The sequence below is a fragment of the Solea senegalensis genome, linkage group LG10 (genome assembly GCF_019176455.1).
Source record: "Solea senegalensis isolate Sse05_10M linkage group LG10, IFAPA_SoseM_1, whole genome shotgun sequence".
Taxonomy (NCBI): Eukaryota; Metazoa; Chordata; class Actinopteri; order Pleuronectiformes; family Soleidae; genus Solea; species Solea senegalensis.
In genome coordinates this window covers 3,057,523-3,078,784 of record NC_058030.1, presented here as the reverse complement: position 1 = coordinate 3,078,784, position 21,262 = coordinate 3,057,523, and the positions used below count along the sequence as shown (strand labels likewise).

The following is a 21,262-nucleotide window of genomic DNA, read 5'->3' as shown; positions in this document are numbered from 1 at the left end:
CTGTCAATTTTGTTTTACAACGCTTGGAAATAACAGTTGTTTGGCGATGTTTTCGGTCATCTTCTTGATTATGAAATACACTGGGCAATGCATTTCCAGGATCAACGTTACATGTTGCAGTGGCTGGTGTTAAGTTGATCACCCGAAACTGAAACCAGTTTCAGAATCTCTTCAAACTTAAAGGTATGAGACACCGTGTTGCTCCCATTCTCACCGCATCCACTTTTAATCCTCGTAATCCTAATGCTAATCCCCTAAAAGCAGTGTGAGACACCTTAATATATGCAGAGGGTTCAACAAGCAGAGCGTGATCAGGAGACGAAACACTGCAGAGGATGACACAGAACTGCGGGTTTAAAAAAAAAACCCCAATCACTTTCAAACTTTGAGGCAAAAGTCCAGGCTTAATCACCACAGGTAGGTATCAAAATCAACTTCACAAAGTTTCCAAGCCGGTTTTATCTTAAGACATTTTATTCATATTTCCATTTGACACCATCAGCCAAAAACAAACATTGAAAATGAAAATCATATAATGGCAATCGTATAGGAGAGGATTAATGGACTCAAGAGGGTTCTGAGATGAATATAAGTTGGAGAAAAAAAAAAAATCAACATCAGTTCCATCACAGACTATGAATTCAACCGTCTGCAGTTTTTAAAGACTATATTTATATTTATATATTTTATCTAATGCAAAGTGGACAGAGCAAGGTGGGGTGGGGATGGAGGGGTCAATGAATAAAGCCGGGGTCAAGGTTCAGGGGTTAGCAACCACTCGAGATGTCTGTGGAATATAGGGTTTGGGCTTTTGGTCAGGCACAGCACGGGCGGCAGAGACGGGGGACGAGGTCAGAAACTTGTAAAGCACACGAGGACAAGTCTGAGAAGCCAAAAAGCAAAAGGTTTCACACTGGGCTGCAGAAAACAGAGGGTTTTAAAGAAAGAAGAGCTGTTGCGCGCTGCATGTGAACTTATCATTCACTCTGATGATGTCACTTTAGGGTGGGTTCAGGGAGACGATGAAGAAGGGAGGGAGGGAGGAAGTAAGGGAGAGAGGGGGGGAGTGTCCGGCACATGCACCTGGTAAACACTACCAGGCAGCTGGAAGTGGGTGTGTTCTCAGGAGAGCGGGCTGGGGCGGGGCAGGCAGAGAAAATGATGATATGCAAACAAGAGAGAGAGAAAGAGAGAAGAAGGGAGTCACACGATTGGCTCCCTGCAGAGGACGATCTCCAGCTCGCCACGGTAGAGCTTCCCGCCATCAGAGAGGCTCATGATGCTCTGCTTGTAGCCCGTTAAGTTCTTCACGTCCACATCCTGGACAAGAGACAGCTGAGGTCAAACTGTGACATTATCCAAGAACAAGTGTTGGTTCTTTGTTTGACCACAACCCAACACAAATTCAGCTAATTGAAACAGAGATTCAATTCAAAAAGTTTTACAGGAGTGGGCGGCCGTGATCTTGTAAGGCTGGTTTTCCACTAACAGACAGTAGGGGGCAGTGGAGAGAGCCACCATCTCCCCGCAACATTAAGAGACGTTTAACCATTACAATGAATCTAAAGCTGTTAAATAACGGTACAAAGTCTGTATTGTTTAACTGAGACTAAATGGAACTTTTAAAGACAATGCCAAACTCTTTGAATAGGTTTATCAGAACGTAAGGATGATACGATATTTAGTATTGTTATTAGTCTGATAGTGGTTACAATCATTTGATTAAAGGAAAAAAGATAAATCTGACATTATCTGTAACACTTGAAACTAAAAATATCACTTCTGACTTTGTTAGCCCACAGGAAAATATGTTAGTAAGCACCTTACCAAGTTTGAGGGATTAAAAATGTTGACAATTGTTTAAAAATGTGGTTTTAAATCTAGGTTTCATTCTGGTCTACCCATTCAAGTGAGGACCTACTAAAACAGATGACAAATTACATAGTAAATCATTTTTGGTGGTAAAACTATGGAATTAATACGAAAAAAGCAAACATTATTAAAACATCTAAAGACCTTGCCTCACCTTCTTGTTTTTCTGGTAAAGGTCTCGTAGCAGAGCGTCTAGCTCCTGCTCATCAATGTAGCCATTTCCATCCTGAAATAAATCGTCAGAGAAACAAAATAGATGTTACTTACTACAAGAAAGATAATCTATTTACCATCACATGTATTATCCAATGACATTTTTAGAAAGTCCTCATTAAAAGAGTCTTAAGCCTGGAACCAGGTCGACCAGAACACGTAACATCTGGTTTCAGAGCAAAGACAAGGTAAAGGTACCATACCGTTGAGCTCGACTGCAGCCTTTTATGTTCTAAAGAGTGTCAACTCGCCATGTTCCTGAGCTGCTCTGCTGCTCAAGTCCATTCAATATTTCATGGCAGCCATTAAGAATGCACTGGCCATTCTGAATAATGAGTAAAAAAAAAAAAATATGACTCACACTGGCCATTCACAACTCTGTAAAGAGGGTTAGCTGTAAGGCTATAAAGTGGAGCCACTCTGTTAATTAATGAGTTATGGCTCACACTTATGTTAAGAATTTGGACCCAGGAAGTCATTCCAAAGTTCTGGAAATATTCCCCCTGGCAGTTGACATTAAACCAATGTTCTGTTCATCTAGGCCCAGTTTCAAGATGACTTCAGAGCTCAGGACTTTGCCAGACTTATTTCTAAATACTCTTCGATATTTACACAGCTCGACTGAAGTGTCCCACACATGGGCCATATATAGAAAGTGATGTATTTGTCCACTTCTCCCGGGGATTCCAACGTGCTAGTGAAAATATATGGAATAGCCACCAGGGGGCGACTCTGCTCGTGCCAAAAAATTGTTAGTTTGAATGGAAATCTATCTTCTATTTCTCCCTCGATTTATAACATCAGAAAAGTCCTTAAAAAGGTCTCAAATCTCTCTTTTTTCTGTTACTTACTTATGACACAGTGTTAGGAACAGAGATAACAATGCTAGGACCCAAATGCAGGAGACAGGAGGTCTTTATTTTCCTCTTGAGAAAAACAGGCAAAATTAAAATCGCTTCTTCGGAGAAGGAAACTCCAAACTAGACTGAACTCCGACAAAAACAAAATCACTTCTTCACAGAAGGAAAAACTAGACTCGACTTGAGCTTTTAAGCAAAAGGCGACACAGGCTTTGACTCTGACGTGTTCTCTTGAAAGCCTAAACGACGCACTGGCAAATGACAAAGGAACTGGGGACACTACGTAGGGGAGAGGGAATCAAGGGCAGGTGCGAGTGATTACTAAAGGATCACCAGGTGAAGTACATGAGGGAATTAGGGGAGACGTGTCAAAACAACTGAGGAAACTACGTCACAGGAAACCATGACATTTACCAAAATAAAAGGGGAAGTGAAAATTAAACCCACACCAAAAGCGACATGAACTCAACGTGACTTTAAACCTAAACTAACACAATAACTAAACTCAGCAAAACAAAAACACTAACAGACTTGACTCTGTGTGACACACAGTTGCTTCATTGTCTCTTCGTCAGGACCAGTAGTCCTCATGGAGATCAAAACCTGGTCCTAATGAGGCAGAACCTCATTTCTGAGGAACTGGTTAAGTTTAGACTAAGATTTGACTTGTGATTAGGTTAAGATTAGGGATAGACATTGACTGGTTACAGTTAAAGTTAGAGATAATGTTTTGTTTAGGAAGTACAAATGAATGGAAGTCAATGCAGAGTCCTTAAGATAATAGCTGTGTGTGTTTGAAAATTGATTCCTGTCCATCTCAGCATCTTCAGCTCTGCAAGTTCCAGCTCCAGCTCCTCCTGTTTTTTAGACCGTGCCACTGTCTCCAAGTCTTGTAGACCTTCCCTTTCACGTTTGCTGCTGTCCTTCTGTCACACAGGCAGTTTATTTCCCACTCTTCACCTGTCGTGTGCACTGTCCATTACTTTGGACGATTGACCCCAGGTATTTAAACTCACTACAGATTACAATATCATCTGCAAACATCATGGTCCACTGAGACTCCTGCCTGTCCATCACCATTGCCAACAATAATACTGAGATTAATAATGTCACTTACCTTGTCATAGTATGTGAAGATGGCATTAAACTGCTCACTGGTCAATTTGACACCCTGCAAAAAGAAGATTTGCGCTTCATGACCATTTAATTAGACACAGTCACAACCTTAATATTGACAGTGACATCAATTGTCCATGCAAACACGCTGTTCTTTGTGTCGTGCCTGTTCCGTACCTGGAACTTAAGTAAGAAATTCTCCTGAACAGGCAGAAGCCTATGGGAGAGAAGGACTTCATTAGCCGACACAATGGCTGTTAAATTATTCAAATCCATCAGCAGGCAATGTGTTTCAACATTTATATAGCGAGCACAGAGGCAAGTAGAATTGCACATTACCTTGCCATTTCTGACAGGCCCAGCTTCCCATCTCCATTCAGATCAAACATCCTGAGCTACAAAGTGAAGCAGAACAGAGGAGGGAAAAACTGAGAGGAATGCAGATGTATGCTGTCGAGATGGAGGTCCCAGGAATTTCAGTGACTGAGAAATATCATTTTAATTTTCATATTTCCAGGTCTTTAGCAGGGGACCGGTGCGGTTGGATCCATACTTTCTGAGGATTTATCCATTTATTCATTCAACATAGAGAACAAAATGCATAAATATGTATTATATTATATATTATATATGTATTGAACATGGACGGAGCATCTCTTAATGCAGCTTTTGTGGGGACATGAAGTAGTATATCACCAAATCGATATTTTTTGACCCACCCCAACAAATATGGGCAAAAAAAGATCTGAATGAACATGAGATCAAGTGCACAACAGTGGAACCGGATGATCAAGCAAACAAACTGTGAAGTGACTCTCTGCAAACACGAACTGCAGAAAGTACGGAGGAGGAAGCTTCCAGGATAAAGCAGATGTGAGCACATCTGGACTGTAAACACACGACCTGCAGGACATTGACGGTCCACAACTACCAAGCCGAACAGAGCTTCATGCTGTTACTAACAAGCTCATACAGGCCAGACCCAAATTACCTGCCATAAAAATGTTTACTTCATACATCATGTCCTAGACTGACCTGACTGTTGTTGTTTATATGTTAAAAATTAGTTTTGGGAGATGAAACTTGGTCCCAGGGTTGAAATATAAGTTTTGTTGCTGCCGGTTTGTCTGAATCTGTAATAAATCTGTGATTTGTTGGACCGTTAAACAACAACAGTGCTGTGTGTGTGTGTGTGTGTGTGTGTGTGGAAATGACTTCTCCATTATGTCTGAGTGTGTGTGTGTGTGTGTGAGAGACAGAGAGAGAGAGTGAGTCTTACTATGGTCTGTGTATACTCCTGCAGCTTCTGGTCATCATAGTGTCTGTTCGCCTTCTGCAGCAGGTCTGACAGAAAACCCTGAGGACAGACGGACACACGGATAACCGGAAATGAGAAAGAACAAAAGAAAATCTGGCACACCGTGGATGTTCGTTCTTCACGGCTGAAAAGGAAAAGTCAAGATGCAAGAGCTAATCTGACTTGATTTTACATGGGTCTATTCAAAAGTAAAAGTAATATTAAGTGAAGTCAATTTCAAAATACATCTGATCGAACTTAAACTTCTACCTCCTTCCCCAATATGCATGTTTTGCAACTGTGGTGTATTATAAATCCTTTTAACATCTTTCAAAATACAATAATAAGAACAATCCATCCATCCTTCTGTTCTTGATGTTTGACAAAACCACTTTTTATTGTCATGCAAAAGGTTTCAGTCGTCTCTGTTTAACCACACATCTACAACTGCTTCTTTCAAATGCCACTCTCTCTTATAAAATCCTGATCGATGCTGCCAGCTTGTTTATTTGAATTCATTTCTGTGCCACTTTTACTGAGATGAGCAACAGGGGTGGAAGAAACAGGGGTGGACAGTGCATTGGTTGAACAACGGAGAGCGTGACAAGGAGAAGATGTTTTTGTCCGACAGCTGGAGATGAAATGTCTGCATGGAGACAGTGACTTCCAATCATCATTGGGCAACAAAATACAACTGTATTCACGACAGAAGTGGATTCTACAGGTCTGACATAAAATGAGATGACATGAGATGATAGGAGGAGAAGAAATAAAACGATGGGATGAGATGAAATGAGAAGAAATAAAACGATGGGATGAGATGAAATGAGAAGAAATAAAACGATGGGATGAGATGAAATGAGAAGAAATGAGATGATGGGATGAGATGAATTGAGAAGATTTAATGAATGAGATGTTATGATATGAAATGAGAAGAAATTAGATGATTGAATGAGATGGAATGAGATGAAATGAGGTGATTGATTAGATGCTGTGAGATGAAATGAGATGAGATGATGGGATGAGATGAAATGAGATTAAATAAAATAATGGGATCAGATTAAATTAATTAGAAGAAATTAGATGATGGGATGAGATGAAATGAGAAGATTGCATGGATGAGATGTTATGATATGAAATGAGAAGAAATGAGATGATTGAATGAGATGAAATGAGATGAAATGAGGGGAAAACAGGGGTGGAAGAAACGGGTGGACAGTGCATTGGTTGAACAACGGAGAGAGTGACAATGTCTGCATGGAGACAGTGACTTCCAATCATCATTGGGCAACAAAATTGGGCAACTGTATCCACGACAGAAGTGGATTCTACAGGTCTGACATAAAATAAGATGACATGAGATGATAGGAGTAGAAGAAATAAGAAGAAATACGATGATAGGATGAGATGAAATGAGATGATGGGATTAGATGCGGTGAGAAGATGGGATGAGTTGAAATGAGATTTAATAAAATAATGGGATCAGATTAAATGAATTAGAAGAAATGAGATGAAGGGATGAGATGAAATGAGAAGATGGGATAAGATGAAATGAGAAGAAATCAGATGACTGAATGAGATGGGATGAAATGAAATGAGATGATGGGATGAGATGAAATGAGAAGATGGGATGAGATGAAATGAGATTAAATAAAATAATGGGATCAGATTAAATGAAATTAGAAGAAATTAGATGATGGAATGAGATGACGTGGGATAAAATGAGATAAGTCCACCAACGAGGACATTTTCAGTATTTCAGCAGCAAAAGTAAAGGTAATAAGTAGGGATGTGAGGACGATTCAATATGAGGGAATGATACTTTTTGCACACTTTGGTTTGATTTCATTTGATTTGATTGAATTCTATATGTACTCTATACTTAATTTGTTTTTTATTAGAACTAATTCTACTTTATGCTCAGCACAGCATTGCTAAAAGACCATTGCACAGCGATGTATCTTTTATAACTGATTACAGATTTGCATCAGTTTTTTCGTAACACCCCTATAATAAATATAGAAAGATATTAAATATTAGAAGAGTATATGCAGTATAGACAGTGAGTTACAGTGTAAACATTGCAAAGGATTGAACAAATGAGATATTGCATTTACGAATATGAATTACAAGGGAAAGAAAAGTATGGAGTGACACATTTTTCAGTCCATTTCTATCATGAAGTCCATGAAGTTAAAAATGCAAAGTGATGATGCATAAAATAGGCTTTTTCCTCGAATCATTACAGCAATTCACATAAGTGTAGTTACTCTTTATGTTTCCTCCATCTCTACCTTCTTCTCCCACCTCAAAGTAAAAGTGTTAGAAGTAAATCATAACTGTAAAAAGACATGATAGTAGCAAAAACCTGGGTAACTCATCTGCACTCAGTCAGCAGGAAGAAATATGATCCCATAACAACCTGAGCAGCCTAATCTGCACATGCATAATCACTGACCCCGTTAATGCTCATCTCCCCAGGGCGGAGGATTTTTCCTTGGTGTGATCTGACAAAATATCTCCTCAGGGTGATGAAGTGAGTGATGTTAGTGTGGAAGTGGTGAAGTGAGTGTTTCTCTGTAAAGCTGAATCCTCACCTGAAAAAACACAATTCCCTGAGGGGCGTCCACTTATGGCGCATTCCGGTTGTAGTCGAAATGTCTGAGTTGAGGGGGGGGGTTTCCTCAATAAGCAACACCCCCTCAACTCAGATTTCCAAATGGGAAAGTCAGAGCCACCTCACCACACCCCCAACATTGGGATTACAATATGGCTGCCACTTGTAACTCCAACACTTTTACTTTTACTGTTGTCATATTTGTTTGTTTATAAAAACGTGACTTTAGCAGACACGTAATGGTGCTGGTTTGTGTATCTTTTGCTTTTAGACACAGGGTAGCTGTTTACCTCCTGCTTAGGACTTTTTATGCAAAGCTAATGCTAACGTGAGTAGCTTAGCTGGCCTTGAGGCCCATTTATACACATTTCCGTCCATTTTATGTCCGTCCATCCAAAGGTTATGTCCTTTACTACTCTACCTTAGTCTTTTGGGGCCTTTACCCTCATATTTAGTCTCTAATTTCTGGCAATCTTTTTGCTTCAAACTCACCTATTCATCCAAAGAAGCATCCAAATAATGTACTTATTGATCACAATACAAACATGGACTGTTATTTGTTGTGTTTGTTTTTCTTTTTATTAGTGCCTAACAACATTTTAGGTAAATGACAGGGAGCGTGGTTTACAGATCAAGTGGTAGCATCCCTAGGCTAACTGAAAATTATTGTTTAGGGTTGTTGCTCTGTGTGTGTGTGTGCATGGAGGGAAGAAAGAAAAAAAAAAGACAAAGCAAAACAAAACAAGTATAAATATGACCATGTTTAAAAACAGATGGATTTAGGTGAAAACATTCATTTTCAAAGGTGTTGACAAAAATGTGTATATGTTTATTCACAACATACCTTCAGTTCATTTGCTTCAATGTAGCCACTGCGATCTGTGTCATATCGCCTCCATGCCTGAAAGAAAACAACAAAACAAAAGACTGAACCTTCTCACAAAGACACTCAGAGACTCACATTTCTTTTCCCCGCACAAACATAAATTCTCGCCAATCGAACCGCACCTAGCTCTTAACCCGCGATAAGACTTTGATTTTTCTCCAGTGCAGAAATCGTTCCAGTAGGAACATCCACAAAAGGCTGGACCATCACTGTAATCACACCGTTTTCAATAAACTCCCAGTGCAGCCACACACACACACACACACAGAGCAGAGGGCAACGAGAGACAAAGAGAGAAACGAGGGAGGTAGAGAAAGTCATTTTAATGAATGCTTTAATCTCGCAAGCTGTCCCTGTCTAAAGAAGGGCTTCTTATCAAAGATGGATGGCCTTCCCCTTCTTCTCCTTCTCCTCCTTCTCCTCCTCTGGGCTCTGCAGAAAGGAGCTACAGTGGTACAGTGGTTATCCATTATATATGACTCTGAAAATAGAAGGTTCTGCTTCCTCATTCTAACCCTTTAAAAACCACCCTGCCCTCCTCCTCCTCCCTGCACCCTTCAGCAAAGACTGATTAATCCTCCTCTCTTGTTTTATGTTCTCAAACTCTGGCTCTCAACTTCCCATCGACATTTCAATTACTCTGCTGCTGCTTTCTCTCGTTTGCCCTTTTGAATCCTCCTCTCCTTCTCCACACCTTCTCCTTCATACATCCTCCATCTCTCGTTTCATTATTCCGTCTCACTTTGATACGGGAGACAAGGGCAGCCTCTTCCCCCCTCATGTAATTGGTTTCTAATTGACTCCTTCTTTTTCAGCGCGGCAGATCTAACGTGAAAATCTGCAATTTTCATATCTTCTGAGGGCATTTTTGGGGGAAGAAAGAATTTCGCTGGTACTTTAGCAGCACGCTTGCTTTTTTGTGACTCTGCCTTTCATTCATTATTCATACTTCACAGCAACACTAAACTTGTTTATGCTATCCTTGGACATTTTCATATAAAGCAGCTTTTTTAAAATAACAACCGGGGCTCTCATATACAAATTGACACATGGATTTCTGTTTTCTGTAACGTTGCATTTGTTATAGCTGCTTAAATTTAAGTGTAAGTAAAACCCCAAAATGACCTTTTTCAGGTGTAAACCAGTGTATCTGTGTATCTCGTTAATGCTATTTGCTGCTCCAGGTGCAAATCTTCTCAGTTTAGAATAAAGTGTTGACATGAAATATGTTGTGATAAAAACTTCTTATCTCCGTCACCATATTCTCTATTTCCATCATGATATGGTACGTTTTGGAACGGTAAAGCCCTCGGTCAGGCTTGCGTTTCAGTATCTTTACTTGGCAGGCGGGGTTTCGGCTGTACCCGATGAAGAGATGCGATACGGAGCATGACGTCGTACCCGGTGCGACAATGGAGGACGTCCAGCAGCTCGTTTTTTTGCCTTTGTGGCTATTTGTCTCAACAAGACGTCAAGCTTTGTATGAAAATAGACGACGGGCATTGAAGAAACACTGGGAATTACGTTTTTCTGTTTTTCTGACTGTAACTCTGGTACTCAAAGGGAATGGTTGGGGATAGTTATTGTGGTATTATTCATAATGGAAACACAACAAAATACGTGCCATACAGAACCGTTCCACTTGGTGCCCACTTCTGGGCATTATTCAAAATCAGGCAGTGGGCTAAGTTAGCCTCGGAGGATTACTCTTTAAGTTGCTGTGCTGTAACTTCAGCAGTGATAACTCTCATTAGTTTCTGCTGCTACATCCTTTCCACCATGAAGATTATGTTTTCAGTGTTTGTTTGTCTGCAGTATGCCTAAAAATAAACTCCATCAATTTCCACCAATTAAATTCTGAGGCAGAGCATGTTTTTTTGTTTAAGTTGGTGCAAAGTGTCAAGTGGAATTATAATACCACAAAGTTACTACAGATTTTTCCTCTTGTTATTTTGCATTCCATACATCATATAAATGATATGATGTAATGTTTTCCTGTGTGTGTTTGTGTTTAAATTGTGTTTGTGCAACGACTAATATTTACATTACACAGAGACAGCGATTCCCAAGTGTGTGTCCCCCAGTGGACCGTGACAGTATTGCAGGTGGGCCATGAAATGTCAGGAAATGTAAATAAATCATTTTCAGTTTTGCAATCAAGTTTTAAATTGATGAAAAACAGATTCTAAGAAATACTTATAATGAAAAAAACACAGCCGTGGGATTTAAATTCCGTGTCATTTTTCTTTGATCTGACCCAGTATAGCAGGTGTCATTATAATTAACGCCATAACTCTCGAAATCAATAGAAGGATTTGCAAGTGAATGACATGATTCAATATTCAAGTGATGTTTTCTGTTGATGGATGATTGGAGTTACACTTTTCAAATATTACATGAAACCCAGCTGTTGTGGAACAGCTGTGGAACGATTATTAATCTGCACTGATTTTATGGGAATTATTGATCCTAGTCTTCCTCAGAGTTGTAGTTTAAGGTTTGGGTGTGGACTTCAGAGGATTCTTAGACTTCAAAGTGGGTTCTTAAGTTCGGGAATGGCTGCACTGACATATAATGGACCTCTGTTACAATTAAAATTGAAGACATTTATGTTGCTATATACAGTATAATATTATTGCCGAGCCCTGGTTGGAAGTTTTGCATGTTCGCTCTACTGCAAAGCGTTTCCCATATATTCTCTGCACAGACCGATGCACACACACATACACACACACACACAATTGCGTGCATCCTCAGAGAACAATGAACAGCCTAGGGTAATTAACGCCGATCAGGTGCTGAGCATAAAACACTAGAGCGAACGGCACACACCTAATTACAGTAGCTGAGACCTATGAAGCTTTGCAGTGGGCACAACAAGCATCAGGAGGGTTCACTGTATTACAGTAATCAAAAGAATTCAATGAAACTGGTCCATTACAAAGTACTTACTCCTTTAACTTCACTGACGGGATTTATACCTCCACGGTTCGCTTGCCCTCCTATATTTTTCACTCCCTTGTCACATATTAGCCTTAACTTGTGCTCCAACGTGACAAAACGAAAACATGTACAGTGGAGCCAGGGACTCTGCGGTTTCCCCTTCCACACTACTTCAGTTTATTTCACTAATTAGAGCACCGTCAACCACAGACAGGGAACTAAAGCGTGAAATTAGCCGGTAGGTAGAAAAGAGAACATGCACTCTGTCAGCTCTCCATGGCTGACTGACTCCTGACTCTAATGAACGGTTCGTTAGAACAAACCTGTCCTTTCTAATGACATTTCACAGCGAACGAGAAGCTTTTGCACACACAAAAAAGTCCTGGAAAAGTGCTGATCAAATGACAGATTGTAAAGAACGGGGGTGGGGGTTGGGGGATTAAAAAGAAATATCCCGGCCCTTACACACTCACTCAGTGGAACACAGTCTTACCGCCATAAACTCAGCACTGGAGCTGACAAACTGTCTGAAGCACAGCAAGAAGTTCTCTTCAGTTGGGAGAATCTGGGCCAGCTGGAGGGAGACAGATGACAGGAAAATGGTGGTGAGTGCACAAGATGGTGCAGTTGAAATGCCGGGACAGAAGAAATGAAGACTGAGGAGCTTTTTATCCACCAAGCTTCAAATGGGCAACTCAGACATGAATAATAGAGAGACATAATCTGGAGTTATTTTCAAAAATGATGTTTTTTGGATGCTCAGACCAAGACTTTTTTTTTTTTCATTATTGGATTTTTACCCCCACAATAATTGAGGCTGAAACTCATTTGTAGATTTTCCAGGCTGGTGGCGGATCATTGATATTGCAGCATCTCTCCATCTCACATCTCTTTCACATCTCACTCTGAAAATTGTAAAATCGAGGGAAAGCAATATCCCCCAAATGATGCTCCATAGAGATGATGGTGGAGGCTGCGTTTACACGGCTGATGGGAGTATTGACCAGGTTTCTGTAAACCACTGCCGGCTTTACAGTTTAACTTTTTACTTTTTCTCACCTTCAATTCAGAGAAAACCTTTTGGTTTGGTTGTTTTTTTGGGTCGGGGCCACATTACAGTGACATAAACAATGTACCATAATTACTAGAATATATATAATTACTATTTATATATGTATATATATATACATATATAAATAGAATACTAGGATAATACCTTAGTGACAAGTCCACAATATTATTTGGAAAAAGACACTTTTAGAACAACTGACACAGGAACATCCACATTTCAAAGACACGTATCATAACGAGTAATATCTTTGTATACCTGTTTTATTTGGATCTTTTTCGTGTGATTTGTTTTTTTTTCTTTCTTTCTTATTTCATTTGTATCAAATTAAAATAAATCAATTGGAAGTGATTTATTTCTGCCTTAGTGTCTTTGAATATAAAGCTCTTAACTGGTGTGATTAAGTTATGTGACCCATTAATTCAAATTGTTCCAAAATGTTTCTTAAAATTCTCGACAACAAGCTTATTTTTGAAATATGTCTGACTATTATCTTATACAAGCAACAGAAGAACTTGAAAGTGTCTGGTAAAGCCTCACCTCTGACATCTCAATTCGTCCATCTTTGTTCTTGTCAAACTTCTGCATGAACTCCTTCATCTTTTCTCTGAATATGGGGTTTGATGGGTCCTGGAAAAGATTTGTACCCAATTACAGTGAAACCGAACGGGCTTTTCTGTACTTAAAGACCACTTAAAGCAACACTTAGACATTATAAATGTGAGAAAAGTCTGGCTGAGGACGTATGAAGTGACTGTGACAGGAATTATGGAGTTGAGACAAAAAAAACGGTTTTATATTCAGAATTTCTTAAGGGTGTGTCTAAAAATATGGTTGATAAGTCACCAGAGCCATAGCTAGCATAACTACGATATAAAAACCCTGTGTGCACTTTATCGTTGGGTTACAACTGTACCTGCTCCTACATACATGTACACTTAATTCCAAATAAAGTGTCAGAGCTTTTCTGTGTGTTTTAAAATCTTGGTAAGACACATTTGTGGGACAAAGACTTCTCAGCTAGCGGTTACAGTTACTCTGCACCTGCTGTAGTTGCTAGCTAGCTGGGCCATCTTTGTCCCACAAATGTGTCTTACCTTGGTTTTGGAAGCTCTGACACTTTATTTAAAGTACCTAAAGATGAGAAAATGAAGTAGAAGAACAGAAAGAAGAGCAAAAGCTGCAGTACTGCTATACTAGCTAAAGCAGCTCTGTGGCTGTGTACAGTATGTCGGGAAAATGCGACCAAAATTGTCAAAATGTCGCTTCTCTAGGTGTTTGTTAAACAAGTGGAATAACCCCTGGAGTGTTTACGTTAATATTCTGTATTACCACTGAAGTCTCCTCACGGCGGCACTGCTCAAATGAATGAGGGGAAAGTCAGGTGGTTATCTGGCTGAAGAAGAGGGCGTTTACGGTGGGATAATGGCACGTTAAGATAAAAGATATACGCTAGACGGTGTTAAACGTTAAGACATTTTCCTGTAGGGGTGACAAAGTCAGGAGATATTTTTATATTATGTCTTTACACAGTCTATAGTTGCTGAACTCACCACTCCTGCTCCTCTCCGGGCCATCTCCAGCTCCCTGAAGAAGTTCTCCAGCTCCTTCCCCTCGATGTAGCCATTACCTGGGACACAGACAGACAGACCATAATGCCACGTTATCACACCACAAGGGGCTCTCACCATTATTGCTGACACCAGCGCTGATGTGATGTGGCCACAGTGTCAGAATTGATTCAAACATGAGCCTTTTACCAGTAACTCTCTTCCGTGTCCCCTGGCTCGATAGATTCCATTATTGACTGAGTGGATGAAAAGCGATCACTCCTCGAAGACTGCGCGGGTTCACGGGGTTACACACAAGGAGAGGCTATAAATGGAAAACTGCTTTTCTAGGGTTCTGAAGGTGATGATCCACATGCAGCTTCCTTTACTCCATGGAAATCAATAGTGTGTTCAGCGGGAGGTTCAGCAAATGGGCCGAGTCAATATGGATAACAGTGCAGTGTAAGAAACAGAAAGAAAAACAATAGTGTGATGCAGCAGAGGAGGCAATGCAGGTGCTTGCTTGAGACCTGATGATTACACTAATCCAATGAAAATGTGTTATCGGTCATTATTATCACAAGAAAATGATGTCTCTAAAACAAACTGAAATCATTTTAATTTACATTTTTGCTTTTTGTCAAAGAACATATTCCTAAAATAACAATAACAATAGTGATATCTACTTTTTATAGTAATAAATACATTACACAGAAAAACATTATTGAAACAAAGAATATTTACAATTGATTAACTGATTAATCTGGCTGATATTTGTCCTTTTAATAATCTGCTTTGACCAATTACTATTTATTAATTGGCAAATGATTACAAATGATTTGTTCTCATTAACTTGATAAATTACCTGAGCATGTTGGTCTGACATTTGTCTAAAATTGAATGAATATAGAATTCAGTATTTATTTCCTGTAAGTGGTTTTATTTAGCTTCCCCTGCTGTGTTTCTTTGTTGTTGTTATTGTTGTTGTCGTTGATTAGCTTTTGGCTCCACTGGGCCAAAAATGAATAGAGCCTTCCAAGCTAGCTAGTAGAAATATCACAACTCTAGAAGAGAACACTATTTTTAAAATCGACAAAAAAAAACAAAACCCCACATAATTTATATTGTGATTTGATTTTTTTTGCCAAAAGTGAAAGCATCTTGAAACCCCCCTGTGGGAATTAAAAGGCTGATTTTCAAACAAGCTAAATCAGATTATATAACCTGTGAGATTATTGAGATTTTCCTCCCAAGGAAGTCAAACTTCCTATTTTCCACAACAAAATGCCTCCGTCTTGTTTTCAGTGAGCCGTCAATCACTCCGTCAGATGAAGTGTCACTTATGTCAAACTTTTCTTCAAAAGCATCTCACTCTGGGAGGATGTGTCCATCACATTTGTCTTTATTTTGTGATGCCAAATTTAGCCCAAACTGTTGTCCTTATACTCTTTTTTTTAAAATCTTTATTCCTGGTGTTTCCGGCACTGACAGTAACTATTCGGGGGGACGGCTTCACCCAGGTAAGCTGTGAACCAGTGCCAATGTTCCATCAACGAGCGCGACGAGCGGTTGGACAGATGGCTCCAAACGATGTGAGGAGCTGCTTCAATAAAACCCTGGAAGGCAGAGCTGCCTCATTAAACTCTAACAAAGATTATTATGGGCATCCACTTCCTCTCCTCTGCCTCCTGCCTCTAACTCACTGTCTCATCTTCCATCTCCCTGGAGCCAACCCAGCATCTTAGCAGCTTTGTTCTATCCACGGAAGTTTTCATGCATATGTGTGTGTGTCAGTGATGTTATCTAAACTCATGAATAGCAGCTCTGCTGTTTCAGTTAAGTGGGACAGTCAAATGCCTCACTGCTGTCCAGCCTCCCTCCCTCCTGTGGATTTTTATTGACATTTAACACCCGGGACACGAAAGACTTGCTTGATAATTAAACTGGAAAAAAAAAAAACGCGATTAACTACAAAGCAAGTGGCATAAAATCTCCAATAAAAATAGATTTATGGATGGATTAGGCCATAGCTCTATACATTAAACGCAGATGTATTAGTCAATTATATTTGTGTTTGTGCAGCATTAGCTGTATCCTATGTTTTTTTTCACATAAAACTCCTATACAGTGTATGCTGCAGTCCAGTGGCCATCACATCCCAAAGTATCCAAAGCATTAATATGCAGCAAATCTCAATAACGCGATACATATATATATATATATATACATATATATATATATATGAATGTATATAAAAACACCTTTAAGAAAGACCCACACTCATACAGATTAAATTTTAAATCCAATATGATACCGATATTGCAACCTTGAATACACTCCGCCATCATCTTTTAGCTCAATAAACAATTAACGTAGCGGTTCAATAAACGGTTTGTGCTTAATGCATTTATCACAAAGTTATAACCCCACCATTTCACAATACATAAACAGCCGTCACTAATGTCCTTCTCACATGACTCTGGCAGCCTAAGATGTGGCAAAAATCCACCAATATATCGCAAAACTCGACAGACTGAATAGATCTGATGCTTACAATGTCGCCAACGTGCTTTTTATGAGTTCGGACATTATTTGAGTATATCCTGACATCTTCAACTTCCTGATTAACCTCCTTTAATTTTTACCGCAGAGAGTTGTTGAAAGTTAACAAGTGGACACAATGTGGCTTTGTGACAAACATTTAACTAAATATTGCGTTGTTGTCACTGTCCGTCCATCCCAAACGTTATCGTCGTCACTGCCCTTTAACGTTTGTATGGATGTTTACACAGTTCTTCCTCTAGAGGGCAGTGCCGAGTACCAGGTTGCAGGCATCAACAAACCGTGGCAACCGTTGAAGAGGTTATTTTTTATAAATGGAAACACATTTGCTTCCTTTTTGAAGCCGTGCTATGTCTTTTTTTTTTTAAACTTTAAAAACCAACAAGTGACAGAGTTGAATACACTTGTATGGCGTTAAAATCTCTTAGTATGACTTTAACATTAACAGAAGAACACTTTTTTGGGGGGTCTAAATGGGCTCTCTTTTGCGTTATCTTTGCACCAAATACCAAAATAAAAGCTTCACAGAACCACTTAACTTTCTGTGAGTCTGTACAGACCAGGTCAAGTCAAGACACGTTTTACTTTTCTATTTCTGATTCTACAAAAAAAAGTCAAACTCAACACAAAAAGCCACTCAGAGAGAGGACAGCTGTGGTGAACAATGTACATATTTAAAACCATACAAAATGCATTTGCCTTTCAAAGTAAAGTGCAGCCCTGTCTATTCAAATATTTTGTGGTGAGACAAACGTAGGCAGGTCAATTCAAGGTGTGGAGTTTGCTCGATGACCGCAGGTCAGCAAAAATGATGGGACAACAAATGATTTATCATTAGCAAAAGGAAACACATTTGCTTCCTTTTTGAAGTGACTGATTTGAGGCACTTGGACGGAGAGAAGGATGAGGATGAGAAATAGTGGAGGAGAAAAATCCTGGTGAGATTTGACATATTCCCCAACCTTGGGAATATGTGCTTCCATCATCTCTGGGTGCACTGAGCCTCCTGTGTATTTTTATCTGCAAGTCAGAGATGTTTACTCAATCTGAGCAAACAAATTAGCACACACACACACACACACACATACCCTTCTGCGCAGACAGAAGACGTTGGTTTTTTTTGTTTTGTTTTTTTTTTAAATGAGAGCAGAAATCACTCGCTTCAGCCAAATCTGTTCATGCACGCTGGGTTGAATTTGATTTGCAAAGCTGCTCACTGCAAAGCACAATATGTAAACTACCTCAGCGTTAGGAGGACATAAAGAAAAAAGAAAAAAGAAGAGAAAACTTGGGCGGTGTCCTTGTCCACGTCCACTCTCTCACCGAGACTGAGGAGTTACAACGGATTATGTGACACCTTTCTACCTTACCTCCTCGTTCCAGTTTGATTTCCCTGTGGAGCGTGTTCTTCCACCATGTGTGCCTCAACAACACATCATGTTTACACTGAATTCCCTGGAGTGTGTGTGTGTGTTTGTTTGTGTGTGTGTGTGTGTGTGTGTATATGTGTGTGTCCATGTCTCTTTTAGACAAGTTGGGAGAACGAGGATGAGGACTATGGACGTCCCATCTCCTCTCTCACTCAGTCACTCACTTACTGGCTAATGATTTATGAGATATTTTTAATTGGTTGACAGTAGCTGATGACTAATAATTGGGGAGTTGGTTAACATTGTCAGTCTGAGCTTATGTCCTCATTTCGTGGCCCACCAAAGGGACCAGAGTGTGTCCTCACTGTGGGACCAAGTCTCTGATGGTGTAATATGAGCCAGTCATACCCTAATTCTGCAAACCAGAAAAATATCCTCATGGACCAGTAGTCCTCATGGAGACCAAAACCTGGTCCTGGAAATTCATTTTTGAGATTTGAACTGTGATTGCCCAGTGGTTCCCAAAGATAATCACTTTAGTAATGTTTGGTAAATGAATTACAATGTCATGGTATGTATGTGATTTAAAACGTACACACGCAAATCCAGGGTTCCTACACCTTGGTTGACATCAAATTCAAGGACTGAAAATGTGCTGACACAGCTTAAGATGGGAGGGCAACTTGTAAGTGATTGTCCTTTTTGGGATCCTGGTCAAAGTCGGAAACATTTGCCTAAATATCAACTTAACTCCATTTATTCTTGCACAAAATTCACTTTTACACTTTCAATGACCCATGTCTATTCAGACACATTTTTCAAAAACTTTCAAGGGCCTTGAATTTTCACAAACTAAATCTTAACTAATGGATTAGGGAGCTTTTTCAAGGGAGTCCCCTCAGTTCTAGTATCAATCTGATTCTGTAAAGTAATTTACTGGATACCACATATACAGATGTGAAATGTGATATGATACATAATCCCCAAATATCACATTTGTAAAGACTGTAATAACACATACATATAAAGCAGCAGCATCATTTTAACCAAGTCATGTTGTGGCTCATTCATTTGGAAGAGGAATATTTATAATTAAGATGAAATGGCCAGTTATGGCTATGAGAGGTGATGCATCAGCACAAATGCGTTGATAACAGCTTAGTCCTGTATCCGACTGATATCAGTATGGAGAGCGCAATATATCGGACGGGGAAAAAAAAGAGGCATCGAGCCGTTTCCTACTCGTCACAATGTAACAGCAAGGATCGAAACAGCAAAGATGAGACCTTAATCAATACTGAGGAAAACGTCAGTAAAGGAAAATGACATGATATCAATATGAAATTAGTCTTCCTTTTTTTTGTCACATCACCTATTGATTAAAAAACACAAATCAGCCCGTTTTTGATTGGAAACGGATATCGATAAGCCAGCAAGGAGCATCGTTTGCAGCCAATTAGTTATAGGGCAACGTCTAAAGTGACACTAATTATAGGTCTTTTACACCCAGGAAGAAAAGGCCTAATTAAATCAGGGATTGATTGCAGGGGTAACAATTCAACTGAGGGTCTTGAAATCCAGTGTCTGAATAAAATCTAAACGTCTGTTAAACAGCCACAGAGAGAGAGAGAGAGAGAGAGATGAAAAAGCAGTTAATTGAATTCAGAGTATGTTTGAATACTGTGCTATATTATGTCTTTTAATAGAACTGTGTATAAATAATATATCTGCCAATGCATTTAACTCATCAAATATTCATCTGGAGGGAGAAAAAAAGGTTGAATTTTCTACTTTTTTATGCTGACATTGTAGCACGTTTAAAAATCAGGCAATATCATTGAAACGCCCCTTATGTATATATGTATGTATGTAGCCTACTATATATATATATATATATATATATATATATATATATATATATATATATACATATACATATGTATATACATATACTTATGTATACAAAAGGATATTTGATGGTGGATCAAGCAGGAGACCACCAATTATTACCTATAACTTAAACTGAATTTAAAAAGTCACTTTATAGATGTTTTCCAATTGTCATTTAAAAAACCCCAAACATTCTTAATTAATTCTTCAATCAATTCATTTATTAATCCATTAGTTGTTCGAGCCATACAATGCTGAAAAATCATAATAGGTGTTTCCCAAGCCTCAAAAATTACGTCTTGTTTTGTCCACAAACCAGAATGATTCATATTTTATGGTTCATTTGAAAGATGGAGCAAATAAACCAAATAATATTCACATTTAAGACAGTGAATTTTTTTTTTAAAAAACAACCTCAAAATAGTTGGCAATTAATTTAGTAATCGACTAATAATCGATTAGTTGTTTATGACTTTGCGTTTGACAGCAGTCACTTCATCTGTGTGTGTGTGTCACGCAATTCAATCAACTTTTAGGAAGAAATGATAAATGAAAGTAATAATAAGAAAAAAACTCTTACCATCCGCGTCGAAGTGTTTCCAGATGTCCAGGAACTGGGACGCGGTGACCTCGGCCAGGTGCAGGTGAGGAGGTTGCGGCTGCTGCTGCTGTGGTTTGTTTGCCATGATGCTGAGCTGAGGTTCGGGTGATGATGATGAAGCTGCTGCAGCGGATTCACACACGCACACACACCAGGGAGGAGAAGAGCACAAGGGAGGAAGAAGAGGAAGAAGAAGAAGAAGAAGATGAAGAAGAATCCGCGACTAACTTTTCTGTGTCTCCTGTTCAAACCAAACACTCCCCACACTGGAGCACCGGCGCACCGCCCGCCGCTTTTTAACCCCGGCGCAGGAGCCGCAGTGTCGCTACATCGCCGCTGGGGGCGCACTACTACTAGGAAGAGCACCCAACACCCCATCCGACTCAGTGTGTGTGTGTGTGTGTGTCTTTGTGAGA

At 39.5% G+C, this 21,262-nt stretch overlaps 1 protein-coding gene across 1 annotated transcript; it reads right to left on the bottom strand.

Moving 5' to 3' along the window:
- Nucleotides 1-470: 470 nt before the first annotated feature.
- calb2a (calbindin 2a) lies at nucleotides 471-21,136 on the bottom strand. Its single transcript, XM_044035776.1, has 11 exons — nucleotides 20,826-21,136; nucleotides 14,427-14,503; nucleotides 13,414-13,503; nucleotides 12,298-12,378; nucleotides 8,820-8,876; nucleotides 5,341-5,418; nucleotides 4,401-4,456; nucleotides 4,239-4,278; nucleotides 4,063-4,116; nucleotides 2,027-2,098; nucleotides 471-1,320 (listed from the first exon to the last, which is right to left on the bottom strand). Exons 1-11 carry the CDS (start codon nucleotides 20,929-20,931, stop codon nucleotides 1,204-1,206), a joined length of 828 nt encoding a protein of 275 aa, XP_043891711.1. The 5' UTR covers nucleotides 20,932-21,136; the 3' UTR covers nucleotides 471-1,203.
- Between the last annotated feature and the right edge of the window lie 126 nt (nucleotides 21,137-21,262).

Bases quoted from the DNA above. Each gene is read 5' to 3' on its own strand.
- calb2a (XM_044035776.1), bottom strand. From the start codon at position 20,931: ATGGCAAACAAACCACAGCAGCAGCAGCCGCAACCTCCTCACCTGCAC. The intron at 14,504-20,825 runs GTAAGAGTTTTT...TCTGTGTCCCAG, and splicing joins GAAACACTTCGACGCGGATG to GTAATGGCTACATCGAGGGG. The intron at 1,321-2,026 runs GTGAGGCAAGGT...TCTCTTGTCCAG, and splicing joins TTTACCAGAAAAACAAGAAG to GATGTGGACGTGAAGAACTT.